The sequence below is a fragment of the Camelina sativa genome, chromosome 9 (assembly GCF_000633955.1).
Source record: "Camelina sativa cultivar DH55 chromosome 9, Cs, whole genome shotgun sequence".
NCBI lineage: Eukaryota > Viridiplantae > Streptophyta > Magnoliopsida > Brassicales > Brassicaceae > Camelina > Camelina sativa.
Window position 1 is genome coordinate 33,207,472 of NC_025693.1, and position 22,819 is coordinate 33,230,290.

General features: G+C 31.4%; 5 protein-coding genes and 1 non-coding gene across 6 annotated transcripts; 1 reads left to right on the forward strand and 5 right to left on the reverse strand.

The window, feature by feature from the left end:
- Positions 520 to 1,741, reverse strand: LOC104713804 (methylesterase 2-like). The gene is made up of 3 exons (XM_010431009.2): positions 1,283 to 1,741; positions 984 to 1,121; positions 520 to 881 (listed from the first exon to the last, which is right to left on the reverse strand). Exons 1-3 carry the CDS (start codon positions 1,655 to 1,657, stop codon positions 600 to 602), a joined length of 795 nt encoding a protein of 264 aa, XP_010429311.1. The 5' UTR covers positions 1,658 to 1,741; the 3' UTR covers positions 520 to 599.
- LOC104713805 (methylesterase 1) lies at positions 2,252 to 4,566 on the reverse strand. The gene is made up of 3 exons (XM_010431010.2): positions 4,061 to 4,566; positions 3,161 to 3,295; positions 2,252 to 2,632 (listed from the first exon to the last, which is right to left on the reverse strand). The coding sequence occupies exons 1-3, from the start codon at positions 4,433 to 4,435 to the stop codon at positions 2,351 to 2,353; spliced, it is 792 nt and encodes a 263-aa protein (XP_010429312.1). The 5' UTR covers positions 4,436 to 4,566; the 3' UTR covers positions 2,252 to 2,350.
- Positions 9,053 to 11,663, reverse strand: LOC104713806 (L-ascorbate oxidase homolog). The gene is made up of 8 exons (XM_010431011.1): positions 11,403 to 11,663; positions 11,200 to 11,309; positions 10,818 to 11,088; positions 10,609 to 10,708; positions 10,169 to 10,514; positions 9,718 to 10,083; positions 9,529 to 9,607; positions 9,053 to 9,358 (listed from the first exon to the last, which is right to left on the reverse strand). The coding sequence occupies exons 1-8, from the start codon at positions 11,550 to 11,552 to the stop codon at positions 9,155 to 9,157; spliced, it is 1,626 nt and encodes a 541-aa protein (XP_010429313.1). The 5' UTR covers positions 11,553 to 11,663; the 3' UTR covers positions 9,053 to 9,154.
- On the forward strand, positions 13,433 to 14,809 carry LOC104713807 (reticulon-like protein B13). The gene is made up of 4 exons (XM_010431012.2): positions 13,433 to 13,540; positions 13,662 to 13,848; positions 14,038 to 14,249; positions 14,480 to 14,809. Exons 1-4 carry the CDS (start codon positions 13,501 to 13,503, stop codon positions 14,659 to 14,661), a joined length of 621 nt encoding a protein of 206 aa, XP_010429314.1. The 5' UTR covers positions 13,433 to 13,500; the 3' UTR covers positions 14,662 to 14,809.
- TRNAM-CAU lies at positions 15,227 to 15,298 on the reverse strand. Its single transcript has one exon. It is a non-coding gene; the product is annotated as a tRNA-Met (tRNA).
- LOC104713808 (LOB domain-containing protein 10) lies at positions 15,665 to 17,073 on the reverse strand. Its single transcript, XM_019230253.1, has 2 exons — positions 17,014 to 17,073; positions 15,665 to 16,647 (listed from the first exon to the last, which is right to left on the reverse strand). The coding sequence occupies exon 2, from the start codon at positions 16,626 to 16,628 to the stop codon at positions 15,702 to 15,704; it is 927 nt and encodes a 308-aa protein (XP_019085798.1). The 5' UTR covers positions 16,629 to 16,647; positions 17,014 to 17,073; the 3' UTR covers positions 15,665 to 15,701.

Below are 22,819 nucleotides of genomic sequence, written 5' to 3' on the forward strand. Positions count from 1 at the left end.
GGGGCAAAGGCAAGAAGAGAAGAAGTAGATATCGACAAAGAGAAGAAGATGGTGGTTTGGGCTGAGAAGTATAAAGGGCCAATAGTTTTGGTTGAGGCCCAAATAAAGAAGTTTTTGTTTTGTTTAAAGCTAACTAAGCTAATAAGAGAAAGATCGTTGTGTTGTTAGTCTAAACTCTAAACTAGAGTGGTTAATAGTCTAAGAGTTAGTAGTTTGACCTTGCTTGTAGAAATGAGTCAAATACCTAGAACTAGAAGTATAGACTAGTGGAAGAGTCATGATTAGAGTTTAATAAGTGTGTGGAAAGTGGAGAGAACCACTATATGTATGTCAGTCTATATGTATCAATGTGTGTGTTAATACCGTGTAGACAATTAAAAGAATTCATGCTCTCTTCTCTCTTAGTTACCAACGTTCTGTAACTATGATGCAGTGACGATCTTATGTTTATTTCGGCACATTTACATGCAATTTCCAAGAGTAGAGCATATAGTTCGTGAGGCTTGGAGAACATTGCCATAATAAGAAATAAAGTCCGAACTTATAGAAATATCCATTTTAGAACACAATTGTATCAACTCCAAATACATTTCCCTCAGTTAAGATAATTTGTCAGCGATTTCCAATAGATGGTCACTGAGTAGTTGAGGTTTGCAAAACATTGGCATATGATCCGTCTCTGCCATCTCAATCACGAAATTCGCCGGATAATTATCGATCATCCATCGTTGAAATTCTTCTAAGACGATCTTGTCCTCTTTGCACACAATGTAAGCTCGAGGAACAGATCCATACCCTTTGTCTGAAAAGTTCTTTGTCCTTGATAATTCGTTCACAAATAATGATGCGGGCCTCTTTAAAAGCTGTCCAAGCTCAAGATCCTAAATCAAGATTACAACAATATCAAGATTACCATACACTATCAATTATATGATGACCATAAATGTTTTTTTTTTCTAAAGATGAATTATAAATTAAATCACCTCAATAGGAGAAAGCTGGTAGAGACGGTTCTTCATGAACTCATGCGTGCTCAAGAACACAGACAAGCCAGAATTGTCTAAGCCGTACGGCTTGTGCTCAGTGCCCATCCATCCTTCTGGTGTCATGTAGCTTGCAAACTGTAACGTGAGTCATATTATATGCTCAATATTTGTATTTTTCCGTCCATATGCTCTTGACCGATTGGTTAATACTTAATACTATATGTGTTGAATGATGGCCATAGATTATTATTTTTTTCTATGTCAACCACAAAATTAAACTAAAATATGAGATATACCTTTTCCACGACGAACGAGGGTGAGTATTTGGTGTCGGGCATGAGAGCAGTCACAAAGACAGAAACAGAGATTTTTTCAGGAAACTTATCCATGGCTATAGCTAAATTCATACCTCCAAAGCTATGACCAACGAGAACAACCTTCTCATCATTTGGCAATGAAGTCATTAGCTGAATCAATGGCTCAGAATATTGTTCGCATGTGGAAATGTCAGTAAGCGACCTGGTGGTGTCTATACCGCTGGCAGCTAGGTCTAAGGCGGTTACACGATGTCCCGAAGCCTCGAGCAGCGGCTTCACCTTGTACCAGCACCATGCGCCGTGGCATGCACCATGGACTAGCACGAAGTGTTGCTTCCTCTTCTCCTCGCTCATTTTCTTCTCTCCTTTTGATTTTTATCACCCGGTTTCGTACTATTTTTCCTACTCTTGACACATCCACACACTACACATATTAGTAGAGGGATCATAAATAAAGCTTATCTTCGAATTTAATAAAATTGTCGCTTTCTTGAGAATCTTTTACGATTTCACGTGATAGTTACAATCGGATATTTCTTTCAAGAAATAAGAAAGAAATAACAATTTCTGTAATTTTCTTTATGGCCATAGAAAGAAAAAACAATTTGCTGTGCGGATAAAAGTATCTTTCGAAAATTATAATAGTAGGACTTACGAACGAGCTGTAAATCAGATGTTGACAAGTGATATAACTCGTTGGAATTATATTGACTCAATAAAACTGGTATCAGAGCGTTATTATTGATTTAAAAGCAGTCCAAAAAATAAAAACGAGCAACATTTCCAAAAAGTTCCAGCATTACAGTTTTTTTTTTCCTAAGTGGAGAATATGACAAATCTTGCAATAAGTGATTACCGTAACCGATGGAGCAATTTTTTTATTTTTATTTTTATTTTAAGATGAATGCCAAATAACTTTTTATATATGTAGTAGTTACCTCATAAAAAGCAACGAAGTCTGAAACTTTCTAACATAACATTCATTATTATTGTTTGCAACAAACCCTTATTATTATCAATTCCAATACACATATTCATGAAGATCGATTAAACGAATTTGTAAGCAATTTCCAGGAAGTGATGGCAGAGTTGCTGAGGTTTGCAGAACATTGGCATATGATCTGTCTCCTCAATTTCCATAACTAAATTCACCGGAAAATTATTAATCATCCATCTTTGGTGTTCTTCTGGAATGGCTTTGTCCTCTCTGCACACTATGAACGCTCGAGGAACAGATCCATATCTTTCATTAGAGAAGTTCTTCATCTTTGATAAATCGTTAACAAACAATGATCCTGGCCTCTTTAAAAGCAATCCCAGTTCAAGATCCTAAATCAAGATAACAACATAACCAAAACCAAAATAAGTAAAAAAAAAAACCATAAAAGTACTTTTTCCATCGACCCACAAGGCCACAGCCCAGTATTAATTTTACATTTATTTTAATACTCCTTATTCCTTAATTGTTTATAATATTCCATAAAAATGAAGAAACTTAGTTTAAATATTAGAGTTATCTAAAACGTATAGAAAAATTATCAATCTAGCTAATATGGAAAAGTCTCATATAGGTCATTATGGTGCAATAATTATGTAGACCACTTTGTAGGTCACAAAAGGTTGAATTCGATATAGTTAAATAAGCGTGCATGTTTTGTAAAAAAAAAGTAGTATAGAAAATTATAGAAAAAAAGAAAAATCAATACGATACTGTTCGAGTAGTAAAGCGATACTGTTCGAGTCAATTATTGAGACAAAGACTAAAAAAGAAAAAAGAAAAAAAAAACAAACTGAAAACATATATACATATAGATAAGTAAGATTAGTATAAGAATGTATGATGATGAATTTACATACCTCGATAGGAGAGAGCTGGTAAAGACCCAACTTCATGAACTCACGGCTAAAGAACATACTTAGTCCGGAATTGTCTAAACCGTATGGTTCGAATTCGGTGCCCAACCATGCTTCTGGTGGAATGTTGCTTCCGTACTTTTACATAAATTGGAAAGAAAAGAAAAACTAAATATACAAGAAAATAAGGAACCGTATACTGTGTCAAATTTATTGACAACCATGACAAAAAAAATCCACTATATAGGATTTAATTTTAGACCCCACGTGTTCGTTAGATTGTCAATACATGATCTACGGTTATCTCATATAGGCCACAGAATTCATAAAGTAGATTCCAGAACGAACGAAACATGTTCAAAAGAAAAAACTCCAGAATCGAAATATTTCTATGTACTAAGTACTAACCATTCTAATATGTTTAGGCAATATGTATTATCTAGGCTTCAAAACGAGTAGTAAACACAACAACGGTACTATTACATATTACTAGGTTATATGTTATGATTACCACTTTAAAATTGTTAGGAGAAGTAATGTGCTAGATTTATAGATGACCATAAATAATTCTATATATTTTTTTGTAGTTTATATTATATTATAAGCAATCTTCCTTTTTTTAAGAAAAATAATTTTTTTGACATTCACAATCGTCCTTATTTCTGTAAGACTAACTTGTCCAACTTGGACACTACAAGTTTTGCTAAAAGTTAATTTTTGACTCAGCAAGACGCCAAGACTTATTTAAGATAAGTAAATACAAGTAGTGGCGTTGACGAAAGAGACTTTGTAGATACATCCATACAGACTTTGTAGATACATTCATACATACGGTGATCGATATACATATCATCAAGATCGATCTATCATATTAAATACCAGGAAAAAAAAAAAACGAGGTACCTTCTCCAAGACGAAGGAAGGTGAGTGTTCGGTGTCGGGCATGAAAGCAGTCAAGAATACAGCGACAGAGATTTTTTCGGGGAACTTTTCCATGGCTATGGCTAAGCTCAAGCCACCAAAGCTATGACCTACGAGGACAACCTTCTCATCATTTGGTAATGTGGTCAGCAGCTTCGTCAATGGCTCTGAGTATTGTTCACATGTAGGGATGTCAGTGATCGACTTGGTTATGTCTAAACCAGAGGCAGCTAAGTCCACGGCGGTTACGAGGTGGCCCGCCGCCTCTAACAGTGGCTTAACCTTGTACCAGCACCACGCTCCGTGGCACGCACCATGTACTAGTACAAAGTGTTGTTTCCTCTTTCCCTCACTCATTCTGACCTTTGATATTTCCTACTCCCCTAAAACTCCAACGCATACAAATATAAATAGAAGATCTTTTGCTGGTCAAGTTTAAGACAAAAAAGAAAAGAAAAAAGTCGCTTCGGTACGAAGGGGTGATTGCTACTCACGATAATATTTATTTAATTTAACGTTTACCATCAACCAAATCTTACATACTATTATAATACAGTCTGTCGCCCGTCAAGATGAATTATTTTCTAACCAAAATGTACTTCATTAAATTATTTTTCATTGTTGACCAAAAATTTATTTTTATTATCCTAATATATTTTAAAAATAAAAAATAGAGAACAGATTTTTAAATGGACTACCCTCTGTTTCATAATAAATAATTTTTTCACAAAACACATTTTGTTTGAAGTAACGCTATATTTTTCATGAAATTAAATATTCATATGTTTATGATTATTAGATTTTTCAATTTTATAGTTTGATTTTTTTTTTTGTCAACCATTGAGCCACAACAGGCCGGCCCATTAATTTAATCCCTATATTTGTAGGGAGCGGGACTCGATTCTGGGTATGATGGTGCTTTGTGCATTAAGGACTTACCTTTGGCCACTGCACTAAGGTCACTTCACTTATAGCTTGATTTATTAGTGGTCGAATAGTGTTTATGTTCTTTTATTATTATGATGCATCTAACAGTTCTAATAATAGTGTTGTTCTTTATCTATTTACAAAACATAATAATAATAGATAAAGTGTCAGATAGATCCAATTTAATACTCCAATTTCTTTATGTTCTTTTATTATTATATTTTAGTAGTTTTTCGTTTTACTTTACTTTCTCAAATTTGTATGCAGAACTTTATGTTGATTTAGTAAATTATGATTATTTGTGTTTTTCAATTTCGTATTCAATTTAATCCACTTTTCAAACTATATACTAAAAGTGGTTTTTAAGTAGAAATAACAAACATTTATCGTTATTCAAGTGATTTAGTAAATATTAAGAACTCACTTGCGAATAATTAAACTTTTGGAGAGCAAACGAGACTATTTTGTTTTATTATTAAAACGAGACTGATCTCTTCAATGTATCGACTAAGGGACCTTCATTGTCTTGTATATGAGCATGTTATCAAATGAAATGGAGATGATAACCAACAAATAAAAAAATACTTATTCTGTTTCATTTTTTTTTTAGATTTAAAACATTAAGTAAATAAGTGAAGTCTTGTATATTGAAGTCTTGCAGAGACGGATCATATGCTCTTTTTAGATTTTAAACATTAAGTAAATAAGGAGATGATTTTGCATTTGCATTCTAGTTATCTTTATTAGTTACCTTTATTGACCCTTTATTATGAAGATAAACTCCAAGTCTCCAAGGGGAAGGCCTTCATATGATGCATCGTGCATAACCATCTCTTGGAACCTAAAATAAACAAGAGATGGTTATACACGATGCATCATATGAAGGCCTTCCCCTTGGGATTTATCTTCATAGTCCTAATGAAAGTCATATCAAATTAAATTAACTTTCCAATGGAGATGATTTTGGGTCAATCGAAGCAACGTTCAAAAGTTATGACTGATACAGTGAACATTTATTCTCCTAGAAACTTCCAACTGTCCAAATATCTCCACTAAAAATCAGTATTCAAAGATCTAATATTATATGCAAAATTAAAATACTGATTAGTTATTAAGGATTACCATAATAACTAGTACTTCTTAGAATACTTATTTCTTAGAATATACTCCCTCTGTTTTATATTACTTGTCGTTCTAGACAATTTCATACATATTAAGAAAATAATTAAATTTTCTGTTTTACCCTTTATTAATACAATATTTCATTTGATATAAGTAATTAATAAGCTAAAAGTTAGGGGTAAAACTGAAATTTTGATTCATAAAGTTGCATCGTAAATACAAAACGACAAGTAATAAAAAATAAAAAATTAAGTCCAGAACGACAAGTAAAAATAAACGGAAGGACTACTATTTTTCCTTCTTGACACAACTATACATTCAAGTTGCTGGTAAGTAATAGTATAACCCTGGCCTAAAAGTTGACTTGTTAGTTTTAAAAGGTCCAGTCGAGCTGTAAATGCTAAGAGTTAATTGAATTGTCGTTATCACCCAGCTTAATAATAGATTTAGTTGTTTCCTCTGTCCCATTTTAATATTTATTATAACATTTTGGTTAAAAGTGCACATACTAAAAATTATTTTATTTACAAAATTATTAGATGTAATTTTAATTTAAAATGATTGACCTAATCATTGAAAATTAATAATCACAAAATGTTAAATACATATAAAGATAATTCTACAAAGAAACTTATAAAATACATAAAAATGAAAGAAATCAAAAAAATAATAAATATTTTAGAAATTAGGACAGAAGAAAGAAGAAGTACTAATCTTGATCCAACTGATCGACAGACTTAGTTTGTTAATTGCCATCTGATAATTGACTATCCAACATAATTGATGAGACGAGAAGAGACAGAGAAAGAAAAAAAGAAAATCTTTTAAGTATAACTCCACATAGAAAATGTTGAGAGGGAAAAAATCCTTCAAGTATAACTCCAAAGAGAAAATCTTGATGCACTCTCAATTTATATTATCTCATAGCCGACCTAATACTTGTTAAGATACAAAGTCTAACTTGACTGTTTGGTTGTTTTCTTTTTGACCAAGGATAATAATGGTTCGAACTCATATTGGAGGGAGTCATATGAGAATGCTTTAACCAGTTAAACTGAAGATTTTTTTTAGACTTTACGGCCTGTTGTCCACTAAATGTCTCATGTTATAATCCAAATATATGCTTAACTCATTCATGCCATTAAAATTAAAAATTTGGTATTGGTAATGTGATTTGATTGTTCGATAGAGAAGTTTTACATATAGATGGGATCATAAAGGCAATAAATGTTCGGCTCAATAAGGAGATTTTATATCCAAGCAAATGAAGAATGGGGACCTACCTTCTACGTCTCTCTCGTAGGTGACTCAACGTGTCAACGATACAAATAAAACATGTAGTGTACATATATCCGAAGATATTTCAACATTAGTATGTTCATTCATTTACTTTTTGGTTTCTTTTGTTTTGATACGTTTTTGATCTCACAATCATCATCGTTCTTTATTTTGACATTTTCTCTAAAAATATTATATTACTCATGATTTACCATTTGCAATTGGCAGATCTAAGACACGATATGTGGAACAACATAAAATGCTCTGCCTTTATGTCATGAAGTCTTTGGAAATTTTTTTGCATCGATTCTATAGTACTAAAGCAAAATTCAGAAAGAAAATTTGAGAATCGAAGATTAGAAATAAAAACAATGAACTTGAATAAACAAAAAAAAAAGACACTTCTACATTACTAGTTCTCTTCTATATATATTAGGCTTGGGCAAAATACCCAGATCCGAATATTCGATCCGAACCCGATCCAAAAAAATCCGATCCGAATCCGTATCCGAAATTGTAAAATACCCGAACGGGTTCTAAATCTCTAAATCCAAAAACCTGAATCCGAACCCGAACCGAACCGAAATCCAAACGGGTATCCGAATATACCAACATTATTAATATATAGTAGTAATATATTAGTAATATTTATAATTTTAATAATATAAGTGTTCAAAATATTCAGATTTTTAGATATTTTTGACAATTTGAAGTATTTAAACTGTTTATTAGTAAATTTGGGTAGAAAATACTCTAAATTTTTAGATATATTGCGTATTATTGAATAATTTAGACTAAATTAGATACTAAAATTTTGAGTTTTGTGAACTTCGGGTAATCCGAATCCAAACCAGAAATACCCGAACCGAACCCGATCCGAACCCGAAGTCTAGAAATACCCGAACGGTCCTATACCTCTAAACCTGAAAACACGAAAACCCAAAATACCCGAACCGAACCCAAACGGGTACCCGAATGCCCAGGCCTAATATATATATTCACCTCTATCAATAGAAAATAATGCATAACTATTTTATTTAAATATTGACTTGCTCTACCTTTCCATTCTTTGGATAATGGAGCCTAGCTCTCCTTGTCTCATCCATCGTGAGAGGTATGTACAATGATCGTGCCCCCCACCAGGTGTTGGAAACAAATGGTATATCATCAAACAAATCCGCGGGCGGCTAAAGGGTTTTCCTTTTTTCAGAAACAACCTTAAGCTTGGAATGGTTTGGGTGCTAGTTTTCGGTTCATAATTCGGCAGCTCCCTAATTATTAGTGTTACCTTTTTAAATTTCCAGTTCATTATAACAATATTTCTTGATTGTTAAACCGATATATAGACTTTTGTGTACAAGGAATCAACGAAAATATTGCCATGTAATACGTATAGTGGGGTTTTATCCATAACATGAATCCTTTTTTTTTTCTAGACGCCAATAATTAAGGACGTATACTTCGTATATTAATGGAGCCCGCATAGTGCTAATTCTTGTTAACAACGTCGTCGTCATCGATTTTGTCTTGAGAAAAAATAGACAAAAAGTATTTATGCTTTTCTTGTTGATTGTTTTGCAAGTTGTTACTTGTTTTAGGCTCGTGATTTGCAAACGCATCACTGAAACTAACAGAATTGTCTTTTTGTTAAACGTCACAACCTCGTGGCCTAATTAATAATAATTATAATAACCGGACATGTATATTAAAAGCTGATATATATTATAATTGTAGAAAAGTTAATGTAAATCAAAAGCGAGGACGTTTGGCTTTGCCGCAGAAGAGAGCGTTAACAGGAGGCTCGGATTCAGTATAAAGAGACTTCTCGTCATTCCATACACGAACATAGAGTTCTTGACCTAAGTATCTCCTTGACCATATTTGTGACCTCAAATTCCACATTCCCTTATTGTCTAGTGATACCAATATGCTCGTCCACGACATTGGATACACCTATATTTACACACATATATAGAACATTTAGCACCATAAATAGTTCATATGCATGTATTTAGTATTTACTAGACGTTTACAACATAAACTATTATATATGTGATATTCTAATTTTTGGGTTCAATTTATAGTTTATACATAAAATTTTCAGTGTAGGTTATAGATTTTACCTGAAAAGTGTGCCTTGTAACAGCATCAATCAAATTGTAACCTCTTCTCTTGGCTATGTTCCATGTGCCTGACCCGTATCTGATTATAATTATAAGCATCTTCAATAAATCTAACAAACAAATCTTATAGATCGAGAGTGATAGTGATAGTGATAGCTAGATATCAAAGAACTTAGGCTTAATTATTACCCAACAACATATGCGCTAGTGCCGTCCAGGTGCCAAGATTGAATAGATCTCTCGTTGTTCTGGAACACGAACTCGACATACTCATGAAGAGCCACATCAAAGACAGAAGTTCCAAGAATGGAGGGTCCTGGTGTAGGAATGTTCATAATGGTCTTAAAGTTAAACACCCCAGGAATATTGAACCAGTCGGCTAATTTCAATGGAGTTGCTGGGTTAACGTACGACACACGGTTCACTGTGTACCGGAGTTTCCCATTGATCCTCGCTCTTCCGTTGGCTAAAACAAAAGTTCGATTTATCGGTATGGTACCATAGTGAAAGGATCCTTGTGGATTTGGCCTTGCTGCATTCGCCGTCAAATTTAACCTATATTAATTGACCTTCAAATTAGGTGTTGCCATAAAATTGCTCAGTTAAGTTTTGTGTGACCAATTTAAATAGTATAAATTACCTGATGGTTCTTGCTTGTTTCATGGACCAATGGATATGGTAAGTAGGACCCATGGGGAGGGGATGAGATGGTCTGATTTTGGAGCCTTGGTAACTGAGGATTCCTGTGGTGGTCAGTACCGGTTTGGTAAATCGTGTTGAAGCCACAATGAAGTAGTCCTTAACTGGAGCTTTCAGTGTGACCAGCACGGTGACAGACTGGCCAACGTGTATGTCAAGTGACTCATATACCTCTTGCAAAGTGTGAGAGCCTTCTACTTCGACGAGAGTCATCATGTGTCCTTGAATCCTAAAGTTAATTGATGTCGATATCCCGACATTTGATACCCGAAACCTATATATCTTGCCTTTACAAACACATAAAACATGATATCAATAAATAGTACAAAGAACCGAGAGTTGAATTAAGGAGACAAATGGATCTTGGTTATGAGGATTTACCATGTTGACCGGTAAAGACTAAACCTCTAGAGGCACCATTGATGAGAAGGCCGTCCGGAAGAGGAAGAGCACGACCTGAGTCAAGCCTCCTTCGCAGTTCCTATCAACAACAACAACGAGGCACATATATTCAGATGCTGCGCTTAGTTAAGCCCTAAAAGAAATTTGGTTACTTGGGAGAGAAGTTAAATCTTGTATTCTACTAGTACCTTGTGGCCCATCTTGTACCAATCACTGACGAGGAGAGTGAAGTCAGCGTCTGGTTTAGGGTAAGGAACGAAGATGACTGACCTCTGGTTAACGTTAAGTGCACCAAAAGCACCACTTGCTCTGTGCATAGACGTCGAAGCAAAGTATGTATAAGTACCGATCTGGTCCTTAAGTTGAAAATGGTAAGTCCAATTCGAGTTTGGTTGGATCGGACAGTTTGTTCCCAAAACTCCGTCTTGCCACGACATCTTCCTCTGTTTAATTCCGTTCCTACGCATTTTTCTAAAGTATCAAGTTCTGGTTCTAGGTTAGAACCTTATCAATTTGTTTTAAAATCTGAACCCAATTTAAAGACGACCATCATGTATAAATTTTACGTACCAGGTGATGAGGAAAGGTTCATCAAGCTTGTTAATGACATTAACAACGATGTTATTGTTTGTTTCACCTTCAATTGCAGGACCAGGGAACTGTCCATTGATAAGAATAACCTGAAAAATTGAAACAATAACAACACATTATATTATAATACGTACATAAACCAACCACAAAAGAAAATTAAAAGAGACAGAACAGTGTATAACCTGTTGAGGAACACCTAACGGAGATCGGGTTCCATAAGTAACAGTCCAAGTGAAGAAAAGATAAGGGTCCTCTGCGTTTACCATAAAAACTGAGCTAAAACAATAAGCCGATAAGAACCCTACTAGCAAGAGATTTGTCTGCTTCGTCATTGTCTAGATAAGTATTGTTATGGTCGAGAGACTATTAATTTTCTTGAGATTTCACCAATTAAGGTTGATCTTAAATAATATATACAAGTGACTAAGTGAGTATAAAACAGAGAAGTAATCAAATGGAAGTGACGAAGTAAGTTCATATTGTGAATCCCCATGCATGCATATGTACAAACAAAAGGCACCAATGCTCTTTTGCGCCGTAATTCATGCAATTGCCGCAAACCTTTTTTTTTGTTTATTTTCTCCTTAAATTAAAGTTTTCTAACAGATTTTATTTGAGTTATGAAAAATATGATGGGTAAAGTAAGAGAACCTCTTGTTATCAGTTTCACTTTTCAGCAAGTATAAAATAACTCACCCTTGTCATGCAAAAATCTTTTTTTTTTTCTGTAAGAATATTATTTGCACCTGCGGTTATGCTTTCATGTTAAAATATATTTATCTACATTATAAAATTTGTATTTAATAATAAGTTGCGGTAATTTGCCGTACATCTAGGATGAAATCATGAATTTGTATATTGATTAGTTTCGGTTAACATATATTAGAAGGTTTTGCATTAACATATTGTTGTCTTTATATTGTACAGTTGTGTTTGGCCGTGGTCGATGACTTGATGTCAGTGGAAGAGAAGTAATAGTCACCGCCACGAACCGCTTCTCATTTAATGAACCGTTGGATCGTGGAATTTGAGATTGCAAGTTTCATGAATATATTTAAAAAGAAATAATGGAAAAAAAAAACTATAGATCTTTATCCTAATTTCAAGTTAAGAATTCATCCATTCTTTTGACATTTTTTTACATGCTAAACTGCCATTGCTAATACTAAAAGTTGGCATACAAATTTGGTATAAACAAGTTTGTTCGGAAAATACAGATTTCGATTACTCAATTTATGAATTTAATTGCCTAAACTAATTAACTCTCATGAGTGGCATTAGTAGGAAAATGAAGGTGGATTACGTCAATTGTCAAACCGAGTGGTAACTTGTGAACATGGTGAGGCATCCCTAAAAGGGAATTCACATTGGGAATCCAATTTTATTACATAATAATCCACACACATGAATGCGTAACCAATAAGCTCGGTTTTTCCATGTTGCTCTCCTTAAGATAAACTAGTTCTTTTTTTTTTTTTGGCAAACAAGATAAACTAGTTTATTTATTGTTTTTTTAATTGTTATAGGCATGTATTAGAAGATAAAAAATAGAAAACTCGATCCGATAAAGCCTCCTAGAACCGCCAAATTTGAAGTTCTCATTGTCTCGAATGCTAAATTTAGAGGTTTATTTTAATATACATTTTTAAGAAAACTTACATTTTATTTTCAGTTTACTTACATTTTAAAACAAAGAGAAAATTGGCTTGGTTATCATTTAATCAGAGTTATAAAATGCACATAATTTTTTTTTTACTAAAAAAATCAAATCATTTATATGAAAGAAAATATACGCAAATATCACTTATTCACGTTTTTCACTAATTATTTTTCGAATAAGAACTTTCATGTGGTCGTAAATTTACCCTTTTTCAAAAAAAAAAATTTACCCACTTTTGTGAATCAACAAAAATGTACTTGCTCCTATTGGATAACTAACATTTTTGTATCGTTTCCAATTTATCCTCGCATATCACTATCATCGAGTTTTCTATCCAAAATCCAAATTGATGATATTTTAGAAACACACGTAATTGTCATATAGATATATTGTTTCGTTTCACAGACGATTTCACATCTAAACTATCTTTGTACTCGTCCGAATAGTCCTACATGTTGAACATGGTTTCCTCATCAAGCAACACATATCAACCATGCATGACTACCACGTCACTATAACCACCACGACGTGTTACATCAAGAACTAGAAATACTTTACCAGCAGTCTAACTCTTATCAATTTCCAATATACATATCTATCAACCATTATCAAAAACAGCCATGGCTAACGACGTGACCAAAGATCCCTCACCCAAATCTGGTAAAAGAAACTTAAGCCAAAATATATATATAATTATGTAACCAACTAACTAAATTTGCTTTTTATTGTTACTTTAACTCTGTTTTGTTCCTTGCCATATGTTCCATAAATTACATCGAAGATATTGTGGAGGATATTTACTTATGGAGGAGGAAGAAATTAGCCTTCTCTATACTCTCAGTCTCAACATCGACATGGATTTTACTCAACTTTTATGGTTTCAATTCCATAACCATTGTTTCTTGGATCGGTATCGCTGTTGTCTCTATGGTTTTCCTCTGGGGGAGTTTACTTCGCCTTCTCAGCAAGTAATTAATATTCCATCTCAAAACTATTTGAAATGCCAAATTCTTATATTACAAATAATTTCTGATTCAGATAGGTTCGAGTGACATGCACAGATGTTTATGTCAAACACACGGTCCATGATTTAACGGATTACGTTTTAAAATATATAATTTTAGTTGCTCATGTATGTTTTATTAATTTTTGGACAGGGTCGAACCGGAGCTGTCAGGGTTAGAAGTGTCGGAGGAGTTTGTAACAGAGACAGTGAGGTCTTGTCGGATGTTAATGGAAGAAATTGTTAGATGGATGTTCCGAGTCGGTGCTGAGAGTGAATGGTTCATTTTCGCGAGAACCGTTTTAGGTTTTTGGATCTTGTCAAGAATTGGAAAGCTTCTCGAATTCCAAACTTGTCTCTTCATCGGTACGTGATTAACTACGTTGGTCGTGCACCACACAACGGATTTAGTAATACTGATTATTCAACTATAAATTCCTTAGCTTAATCATTAATCATCTGGTGTGCTATTGACATGGTAGTGATAATTTTCTCAAAATGGTCCCAATTTTTTTTTTTTTTTTGTTCTTCAAAATGGTAGTATCATTAACCGTAAGTGTGATCAAGTTTGTTTCTTGATTCTCTGGCATTTACAGGATTGGTGATGGGCTTGACAGTTCCAAAGTTGTGGGAGAAGTATGGAGTTCAAATTCATAAGCAATTGGGTGACGTTAAAGAGAGATCAAAAGGAGTGTACGATACAACTCATGAGAAGATTTTAATGATGAAGAACAAGTTACAGCATGGTACATATGATAAAGTGAAAAAATCAGAGTAGATGTTTTGTACTTTTTTGTTTTTTTATGTAAAATAGTGTAAAACATAGACGTGTAAACAAAATTTAATTTAGTAGATTCTACCGTTTTCACCGCAGAAACAAATGAGGAAACGAAAATTGCAATAAGATTTTGGCGTATATTTTTGTACTTGTAATTACAAAAACTCTTAAGATTTTGGCGTATATTTTTTTTAAGATCTTAAACTAAATTTGGTAGTGATTTACAGCAGCGTATCTTATCAAAAATCTTAATATGTTTTGTCTGGCCAAATTAGGAGAGGAAACTTTTTTTTTTAGAGAAAAAGGAAACTTAGAAAAAAAAAAAAAAAAAAAAAAAAAANACAACGAAAATTGGAAAAAGATTTTGGCGTATATTTTGGTACTTGTAATAGAAACCTGATAAAGTTTTAAGATCTTAAACTAAATTTGGTAGTGATTTACAGCAACGTATCATATCAAAGATCTTAATATGTTTTGTGTGGCCAAATAAGAAGAAGAAACCTTTTTTAAAAAAAAAAGGAAACTTAAAAAACAAAAAAAAAACAAAAAAGATCGGAAGCCACTCTATCAGAGCCAGGTTTCGATCCTGGGACCTGTGGGTTATGGGCCCACCACGCTTCCGCTGCGCCACTCTGATTTGTTGTAATAAGAGTTACCAATTATGTATTTATTTATGACACTGTCAGTCTTGGATTCGCCTTCGTGACTAGTAAGCAAAACCTCTCTATCCCAGTAGTGTTAAAGTATCAGCGTAAGCCTCTGTACCTTCGGAAGTTATACAGAATCCATATTCGGCAACAGCCCCAAATATTCTAAACCCCAGCGTAAATCCGAGGCATCGGTATAGAGAAGTGATGCATATTGACAATGCTGAATTTTATAGATGCAAATATAGTGAGAATGAAAAAAAAAAAAAAAGATATATAGTGAGAATGAATAATACTAATACGGTCGATTAAAAAAGAAATTAGATATTCAAGAGTTAGTAACTAACCAAGAAATGAAAAAAGTGTAATTGTTTCTTTTATTGCAATTGTGTCTTAAAAACTAGCTTCCTTGTTCTCAGATTTCCTCCATTTAACCGGTGGTTCAAGCTCTCCCTCCTCCTCTTCTTCATGGAGATTCTCTTGTCCCATTGGTTGCATCAGAAACTGTCCTTCCTCTGTTTGCTCTTGACCTTCTTGTAATGGAGGCTGAAGCATGAGCTGTGTCTGAAGTTGATCATGGTGGATATGACCATGGTCTGCCTCTTGACCCATCTGATAAGGATCACCAAAGCTTCCTAAAGCAAGAGATGGTCCAGACAACGACCCACCAGCACCGTGATCATTCACATCCATTTGGTTATAACCCGTGGCTGTAACCGACCCATTGTTGTCAATTCCGTAGCCGTTGAACATCCCTTGTTGGTCTCCTCTCTCCATCATCATTGCAGCCATTCTCTGTGCATCAGAAGCCATGAATTGCAACTGATCATCTTGCGGTTGATGTTGCTGAGACAAGTTTGGTTCACGTATCATCAAGGGTTCTCCTTGAGGGATCACTCCAGGTGGCATTCCTTCCATAGACATCATGAAATTGGGTGGAGGATTGTTACCTAAAGGAGGAAGGTAAGGCGGCGGAATCACAGCATCAGGTCCCATGTAACCAGAAAGCTCTTCTTTAGCAGTGACAAGATCCTGTTGGACTTTCTTGAGGTATTGTTGTAAGAAAGAGATGAGTCCAACGCATCCATAGATTGGGTCACGGATACGCGCCTCGGCTTCATAGAAGAGAGAATTAACAGTTTCTTCACGTTGGTCAGGGTGGAGATCGTTAAGGATCTTTGTTACATTGCTTGCTCCAAAGACTCGGTGAACACATATAAACTTTTGAGGATTAGTTGGTGGAAAATACGGCGCAAACACACATTCTTGAGTGCATTTGCGCCTCAAGAGCTTGCATGCCGCACAAGGTGTTGAAGCCATTCCCTCTCAAGAAACAACTCTATCAAAAATTCAAAAAAGAAAAAAAAAAAACAACGTAAGACATAGAAAACAAGGCAAATGACATATGTAATGTAAGACATGTCTATCCTTGAAGCACAAGAAAGACAGCCACATACGTTTTAGCTTAAAAATACAAGGAACCAAGAACAAATAAGAGCATTTGGATCATCCTTTAATTAAACATATCACATCAACTCTCTCAGCAATAAAAACAAAACATACCTATGAACATCCTTTAATCAAACATCCTTTAATTATTTTTTATTACATCAGTTTTCAGCCAAAATCAATATTATTATAGGACAAAAAAAATCTGAAATCCACATATAATGGATTAAATCAAAATAAAATTAAGAAATCGTACCCGATCGTTGGAGAACTCCGATCCTGTTCTCATATGACATTCAATGAGGTACCTGAAATATTGATAACAAATCATAACAATTTAAAAAACTCCCCCAAAAAAAAAAAAAAACAAGAAAGAAGGAATATAATACAAAAGCTAGATGACCTAAAATAATTACTGGATTTTTGAAAGGGTGAGAGAGGAAATGAAGGAAAAGGGAAAAGACAGAGATATTCCCAGTACAGTGCCTGAGGAGTCGTGAAGATTGATTACAAAACTAAGGAACAATTGACGGAGAGATGTTTCTGAGAAAATTTTAAGGAGACAAAAAAGTTGAGATTTAGAAACCTTAGATTATTATTATATATCACAACAACGAGAGAAAAGAGAGAGAGATGAGAGACATCGTGCGTTTAAAACTTTAAATCGATATCTTAACCGCTCATGCAATATTTTTTTTTATTGTTTTTTGTAATTGATAGAGAATTTGAAAAGTGTCAATTGATAAATAGTAGATGACTAATTCAATTTTGCTGAGGAAAATAAAAGCAAATATAGTTACATTGGTAGGAAAAATAAGTTATTTTTAGATATTGGTTATATATTTTTTAACTGAAATTTACTAGGTCTTGATCAACTTAACTTGCACATTTAGAATCTAAAAAAGAAAAAAGAAAAAAAATTATAGCATATCCTTAAGTATTTTATATCAACTTTTTAAAAAATTTTAATACATAATGTGAAATTAGCATTTGACATTTGTGAAGTTTGTATACATTGAGCGATTCATTTTTAACTTCATTGTTTCAAATATGATACATTGTAATTGTAGCTAGTGAACGTTTAAGTTATAATAACAAAGGTATATTGTCTTTAAAGATTTCATTGATTTGAACTTGATACAATGTAATGAGTGAAGATTTTTAGTTGATAATAACAAATTCAAATTATGTCTTGAATTTACAAAACTCTAAAATCTGTTGAACACTTATTAACTATATTAGTATTTAGTATTTTACTTTATTTTTCAAATAAATAGAGGGAAATTAGCTTGTTCTTTTAGTTTATCCCAAAAGAATAGGACTGGAAATGTATGATATTAAGAAGAAAAAGAAAAAAAAGATAAGTGAATGTTTACTTATTGGCTCTACATACTTCATCCTACTATATTAATTAAGAAGTACAAATATGAAACTAACCTTAAAATGTGTAAAAATTACATTTAATTGCTATTAGAAAGTTTTAATTAAGGTTAATCAATTAATTAAATAAATATAATTAATTAAAATAAAAAAGTTGACAGATCAAATATAAAAAAATCTAGAAAAATAAAAGAAATCTATTCAAATCAAATCTAATTTGTACTTGAAAAAATAAAAATAAAAATTAACTGCTAATATAATAGAGTTTACTAGAATATGACCCGTGCTAAAGCACGGGTTGAAATTTTTTCCTTTTGTTTATTTGATAATTTTTATTTAAAACACCATATATATGTGATTATTTTATTTGTTTTAAAGGTTTTTATAGGATGGAACACTATACCATGAAATCATATATTGAATACGACTTATGAAAATAACATCTATTTTGTAAGATATATTCTAATATATCTAGATTTTGACTCGCTGTATAATGCGGATTAAGTTGTGTGATAAAATTAATTTTTATTTGTTAATTTTATTTGATTTGTTTAGTATTTAAAATTATATATTGTATTTTGATTGTTAATTTGATTATTTAACCTATAGTATAACGCGTATTACTTTTAGGACTAAATATGTAACGTATGTTTGTCAAAATCATCGTGACCGAGAAAGTCTACCAAACAACATTATTCCAAACTTAAATTTAATCCGAGAAATCATATTTATGAAATTTTAACCCGTGCTCTAGCAAGAAATCATATTTCTTGAAATTTCTTCATATTATGGTGACATATTATTGACCCGTGCTATAACAAATCAAATTAGAGTGTTTATAATTTTTTTAACTTTTTGATCTGTCATATATTTATGATATTCTTAAAAATATCAAATTAAACTATTTTTAAAGATTCCAAATTAAATTATTTAAAAAAATTATTATAGTATACAAAACTATACAATTCAACAAAAGAAATATATGAAATTAATTTAAATATTCAAATTTTGACCCGTTACTTAATTAAAAATTTCTGATAAAGTAAGGTAAGTTTATATTTTTAGTATAATCGGAAATCACTTGTAATCTGTAGAGATTTTTTTGCTTATATATGGTTAGTTAAATATTCTTTGGAGATTTTATTTTATTCTTTAGAATATATTTTTAAGAAGATCCTAATCTTAAATCTATATAACCTATCAAATAATTAATCCATATAAACTATCAAATAATTAATCTTAGTTATAACCTATATTAATATTATATGGTCTACCAATTTGAAGTCGTGTACTTCCGTTTTATTAAAAAGGGGATTTTCTTCTTTAATTTTACATTGTCATGCCATTGATTTTAAATAATTATTAGTTTAAAAAAATATATTTTCTCTCTCTAATAAATTATGGACAAAAATTACAAAATATATTTTTTAAAAAATATAAATAAATCAGAATTTCAAAAACTAAGATTTTATATCAAAGTAGTCAATATAATTATTTTTAATAACAAAATTTTGAATATTTTGTTAAATTTTCAAATTATGATTCTCATACTATCTTTATTTTATTTTATTTACAAATTGTTTGGAATGCTTATATAATACTTATGACTAATAAAATGCAGATTTTTTTTTACATATGTTGTGATTTGAACTTTTAAAAGCAAAAATATATTACTCGATCTATGAAAATAAAATGCGTGTTTTAATTTTCAAATTGGCGGATTGGTAAATCTAAATTTATATAGCTGATAAATTAATAAATTTTATTTGTTCATAATTGTAATATTAAAATTACTACTTCATATTTCACAAAAAATGATGCAAATACAACAAACAAACAATATAAAACTGTAATATATATATGTCAAAAATAAAATACTATAATATTCTAAAATAAATAGTATTCAAAAAAACATATATAGATTTACAGTACAATTAAAAATAAATATTATCTCAAACAAAATAATTTATTTTAAAAATATAACAATAACTTTTATTATTCTAAAATAATTAGTATTCAAAAAAACATATATAGATTTACAGCATAATTAAAAATAAATATTATCTCAAACAAAATAATTTATTTAAAAAATATAACAATAACTTTTATTATTCTATTATAATTTTTTTAAAATATTGACCCGTGCTTTAAGCACGGAATATTACCTAGTAATGTTTAATTTTAAAGTCTCTAAATAATCAAGTTTAAATCAGTGAACAAGTAACTAATAATAAATTAATAACGTAAGTAGGTAGATTAGGTCTTGAAATTTTATCCTTATATAACTTGAATAACATTAATTTGAAAGTATACTCTTTAGTACTTTAATTAGTTATTATTTATTCAAACTTGTAATTCAAGTTAAAAGTTCAAATCAATGTACGTACTACAGTACTACGTACTACAAATGAGTTATTTAAATATGAATAAATAATAACTTATCCTTGTAGTACATTGATTTGAACTTTGTACAGTGAATGTTTAACTGATAATGAGAGAGGACTTGAGTTTAAGCTTGAGCTTATCAAAAATCTCAACTTCTAATAGTCTAGTGATAATACAATATTATACTCAACCTATTCTTTTAAATTAGGAATAAATCTACAAATTAAGTAAAATTTTCACTAGCTAGTATATTACATTAACTAATCATAAAAATAAAGAGGAAATAGCATTGAATTTTATGGAAGTGAAAAGAAAAAAAAAAACAAAAAGAATAGAAAAGCATTTAAACGTAGGTTTAATTAACTTTTTTTTTTTTTTGGACAAAATTAACTTGTTTCATTTTTATGTGGAAATTTCACTATCAATATGCCTCTCCGTTGTTCTTTCATTGAAACAATATAGAACACAAAAAGCTAACGTATCATTAATCATATGCGAGAGATGGACTTCAGAGACTACCATGATCATGATATTATTAATAACCTTGTGACAAGCAAGAGGATCTTTTTCTTCAATCTATATCCATGACTTCTAGGATCAACAAGAAGATGATCTTTTCATGAATTGGCCCTTGAGTACTGTACAATGACATATTTGAGTACTCCACGCATTCTCTCGATAAACCTCTTCTTCGTTCTTTTTATTTGCCTTCAAAAACTAACATTTTAATTTTTAATTGTATATCAGCTAAAAAAACAAAACCAAATGATTGAATCAGGAATAATTAATGTTTTTACACAGAAATAACTAGCCATCTAGGATCAAATCTCAATTAATGTGATTTATTAATAATAATGCAGATTAATGGAGATAAATTTACAGAAAATCTCTAGTGACGCGCAATTAGAATCATACACCGTGATTCTACGTACATAAAAAAGTTTTGTTGGTCGCAGATCATTCAAGATGTCCATCATGTGAAGAAAGTGTTGTATATATGTCGAGAATTTATAAAGTTCAAAAAAAATTTGCACATGATAAAATCGTCGTTTATGTAAACAGTTTTCATAATTTGTAATAAATAATAGATACGAACATTAAAGATTTAGTTTTTTGTTTACCATGTTGACTTCAGAAGCAACCATGGTCAAAGATTATATTTTATTAATAACCTCGTGACAGGCCAAAACCAACAAGGTCTTTCCTTTGATCCTCTGTCTGCTTGAGTACTCTACAATAACATATGCATAAGTACTCCGCGTATTTCCTTCAGGAGTCAGGAGAGCCTCCCCATTACATTTTTTTTCTTTCTTTTATAAATAACTAAATTTTTTTTTTTAATTTAAACCCGTATATCTCTTCAAAACAGGGATTATAACATTTTATATGATCTTTGTTCCAAAAAAAAAAAAGCATTTTATATGATCTTTTCTTAAGCGTTGCTCGAACAGATGACTTCTAAATTTTACAAGAGAAATTTTATCAATTGAGCTAATAACATTTATCTTCACGTTTTCTTTTATATACACGAAAATGGAATGTTAAAATGAGAAACACTCTAAAACCCAAACCCATTATGATCTTGCTGCAATTAGGTGTTGTCCACATTTAGCATCACCAAGTTTACATAATTCTTAAGACTACCCTATCAGGAAAATTTAACAAAATGTTAATCATGGACTTTAACATAGTTTAATAACCGCCTAATACTATCCAACCTTTGATTTTAAATTATGCATTAAAACTATGTCCAAAGAAAAGGAAAAAAAAAATCAGGGCACTAAACTTTGGTGTTATTAAACATGAATGATATTCGTACATCATTTCACATAAAGTTTTGTGCTATTCAAAGATTTTAATTTTTAATTACTTCATGAAAATCTAGTGTTTGAAATAAATTTTAATAGTGTCATGAGTAAATTATTGGGAATAATAAAATCGACAATATAGCACTGTAAAACCTCTATAAATTAATAAGTCGGGACCATGAAATTTTATTAATTAATAGAGGTTTTAATTTATCGATAAATTAATAATTATTAATTTATAGAGAGACTTTCCTAATTTGGTAAAAAATATTAAAAATAAGATTTAATCTTTATAACTAATATTTTTATAAAATCAGTTACAATGAAAATAACAATTATCATGTTCTGAAGATAGTACTCAAAGATTTGTGTATAGTAAAAATATTAAAAATGAACTTTAATAAAAATTAATGTGTAGATATATTCATATATTTAGATAATTTTATATAATTATTAATTTATATTATTGATGAGACCATATATTTACAA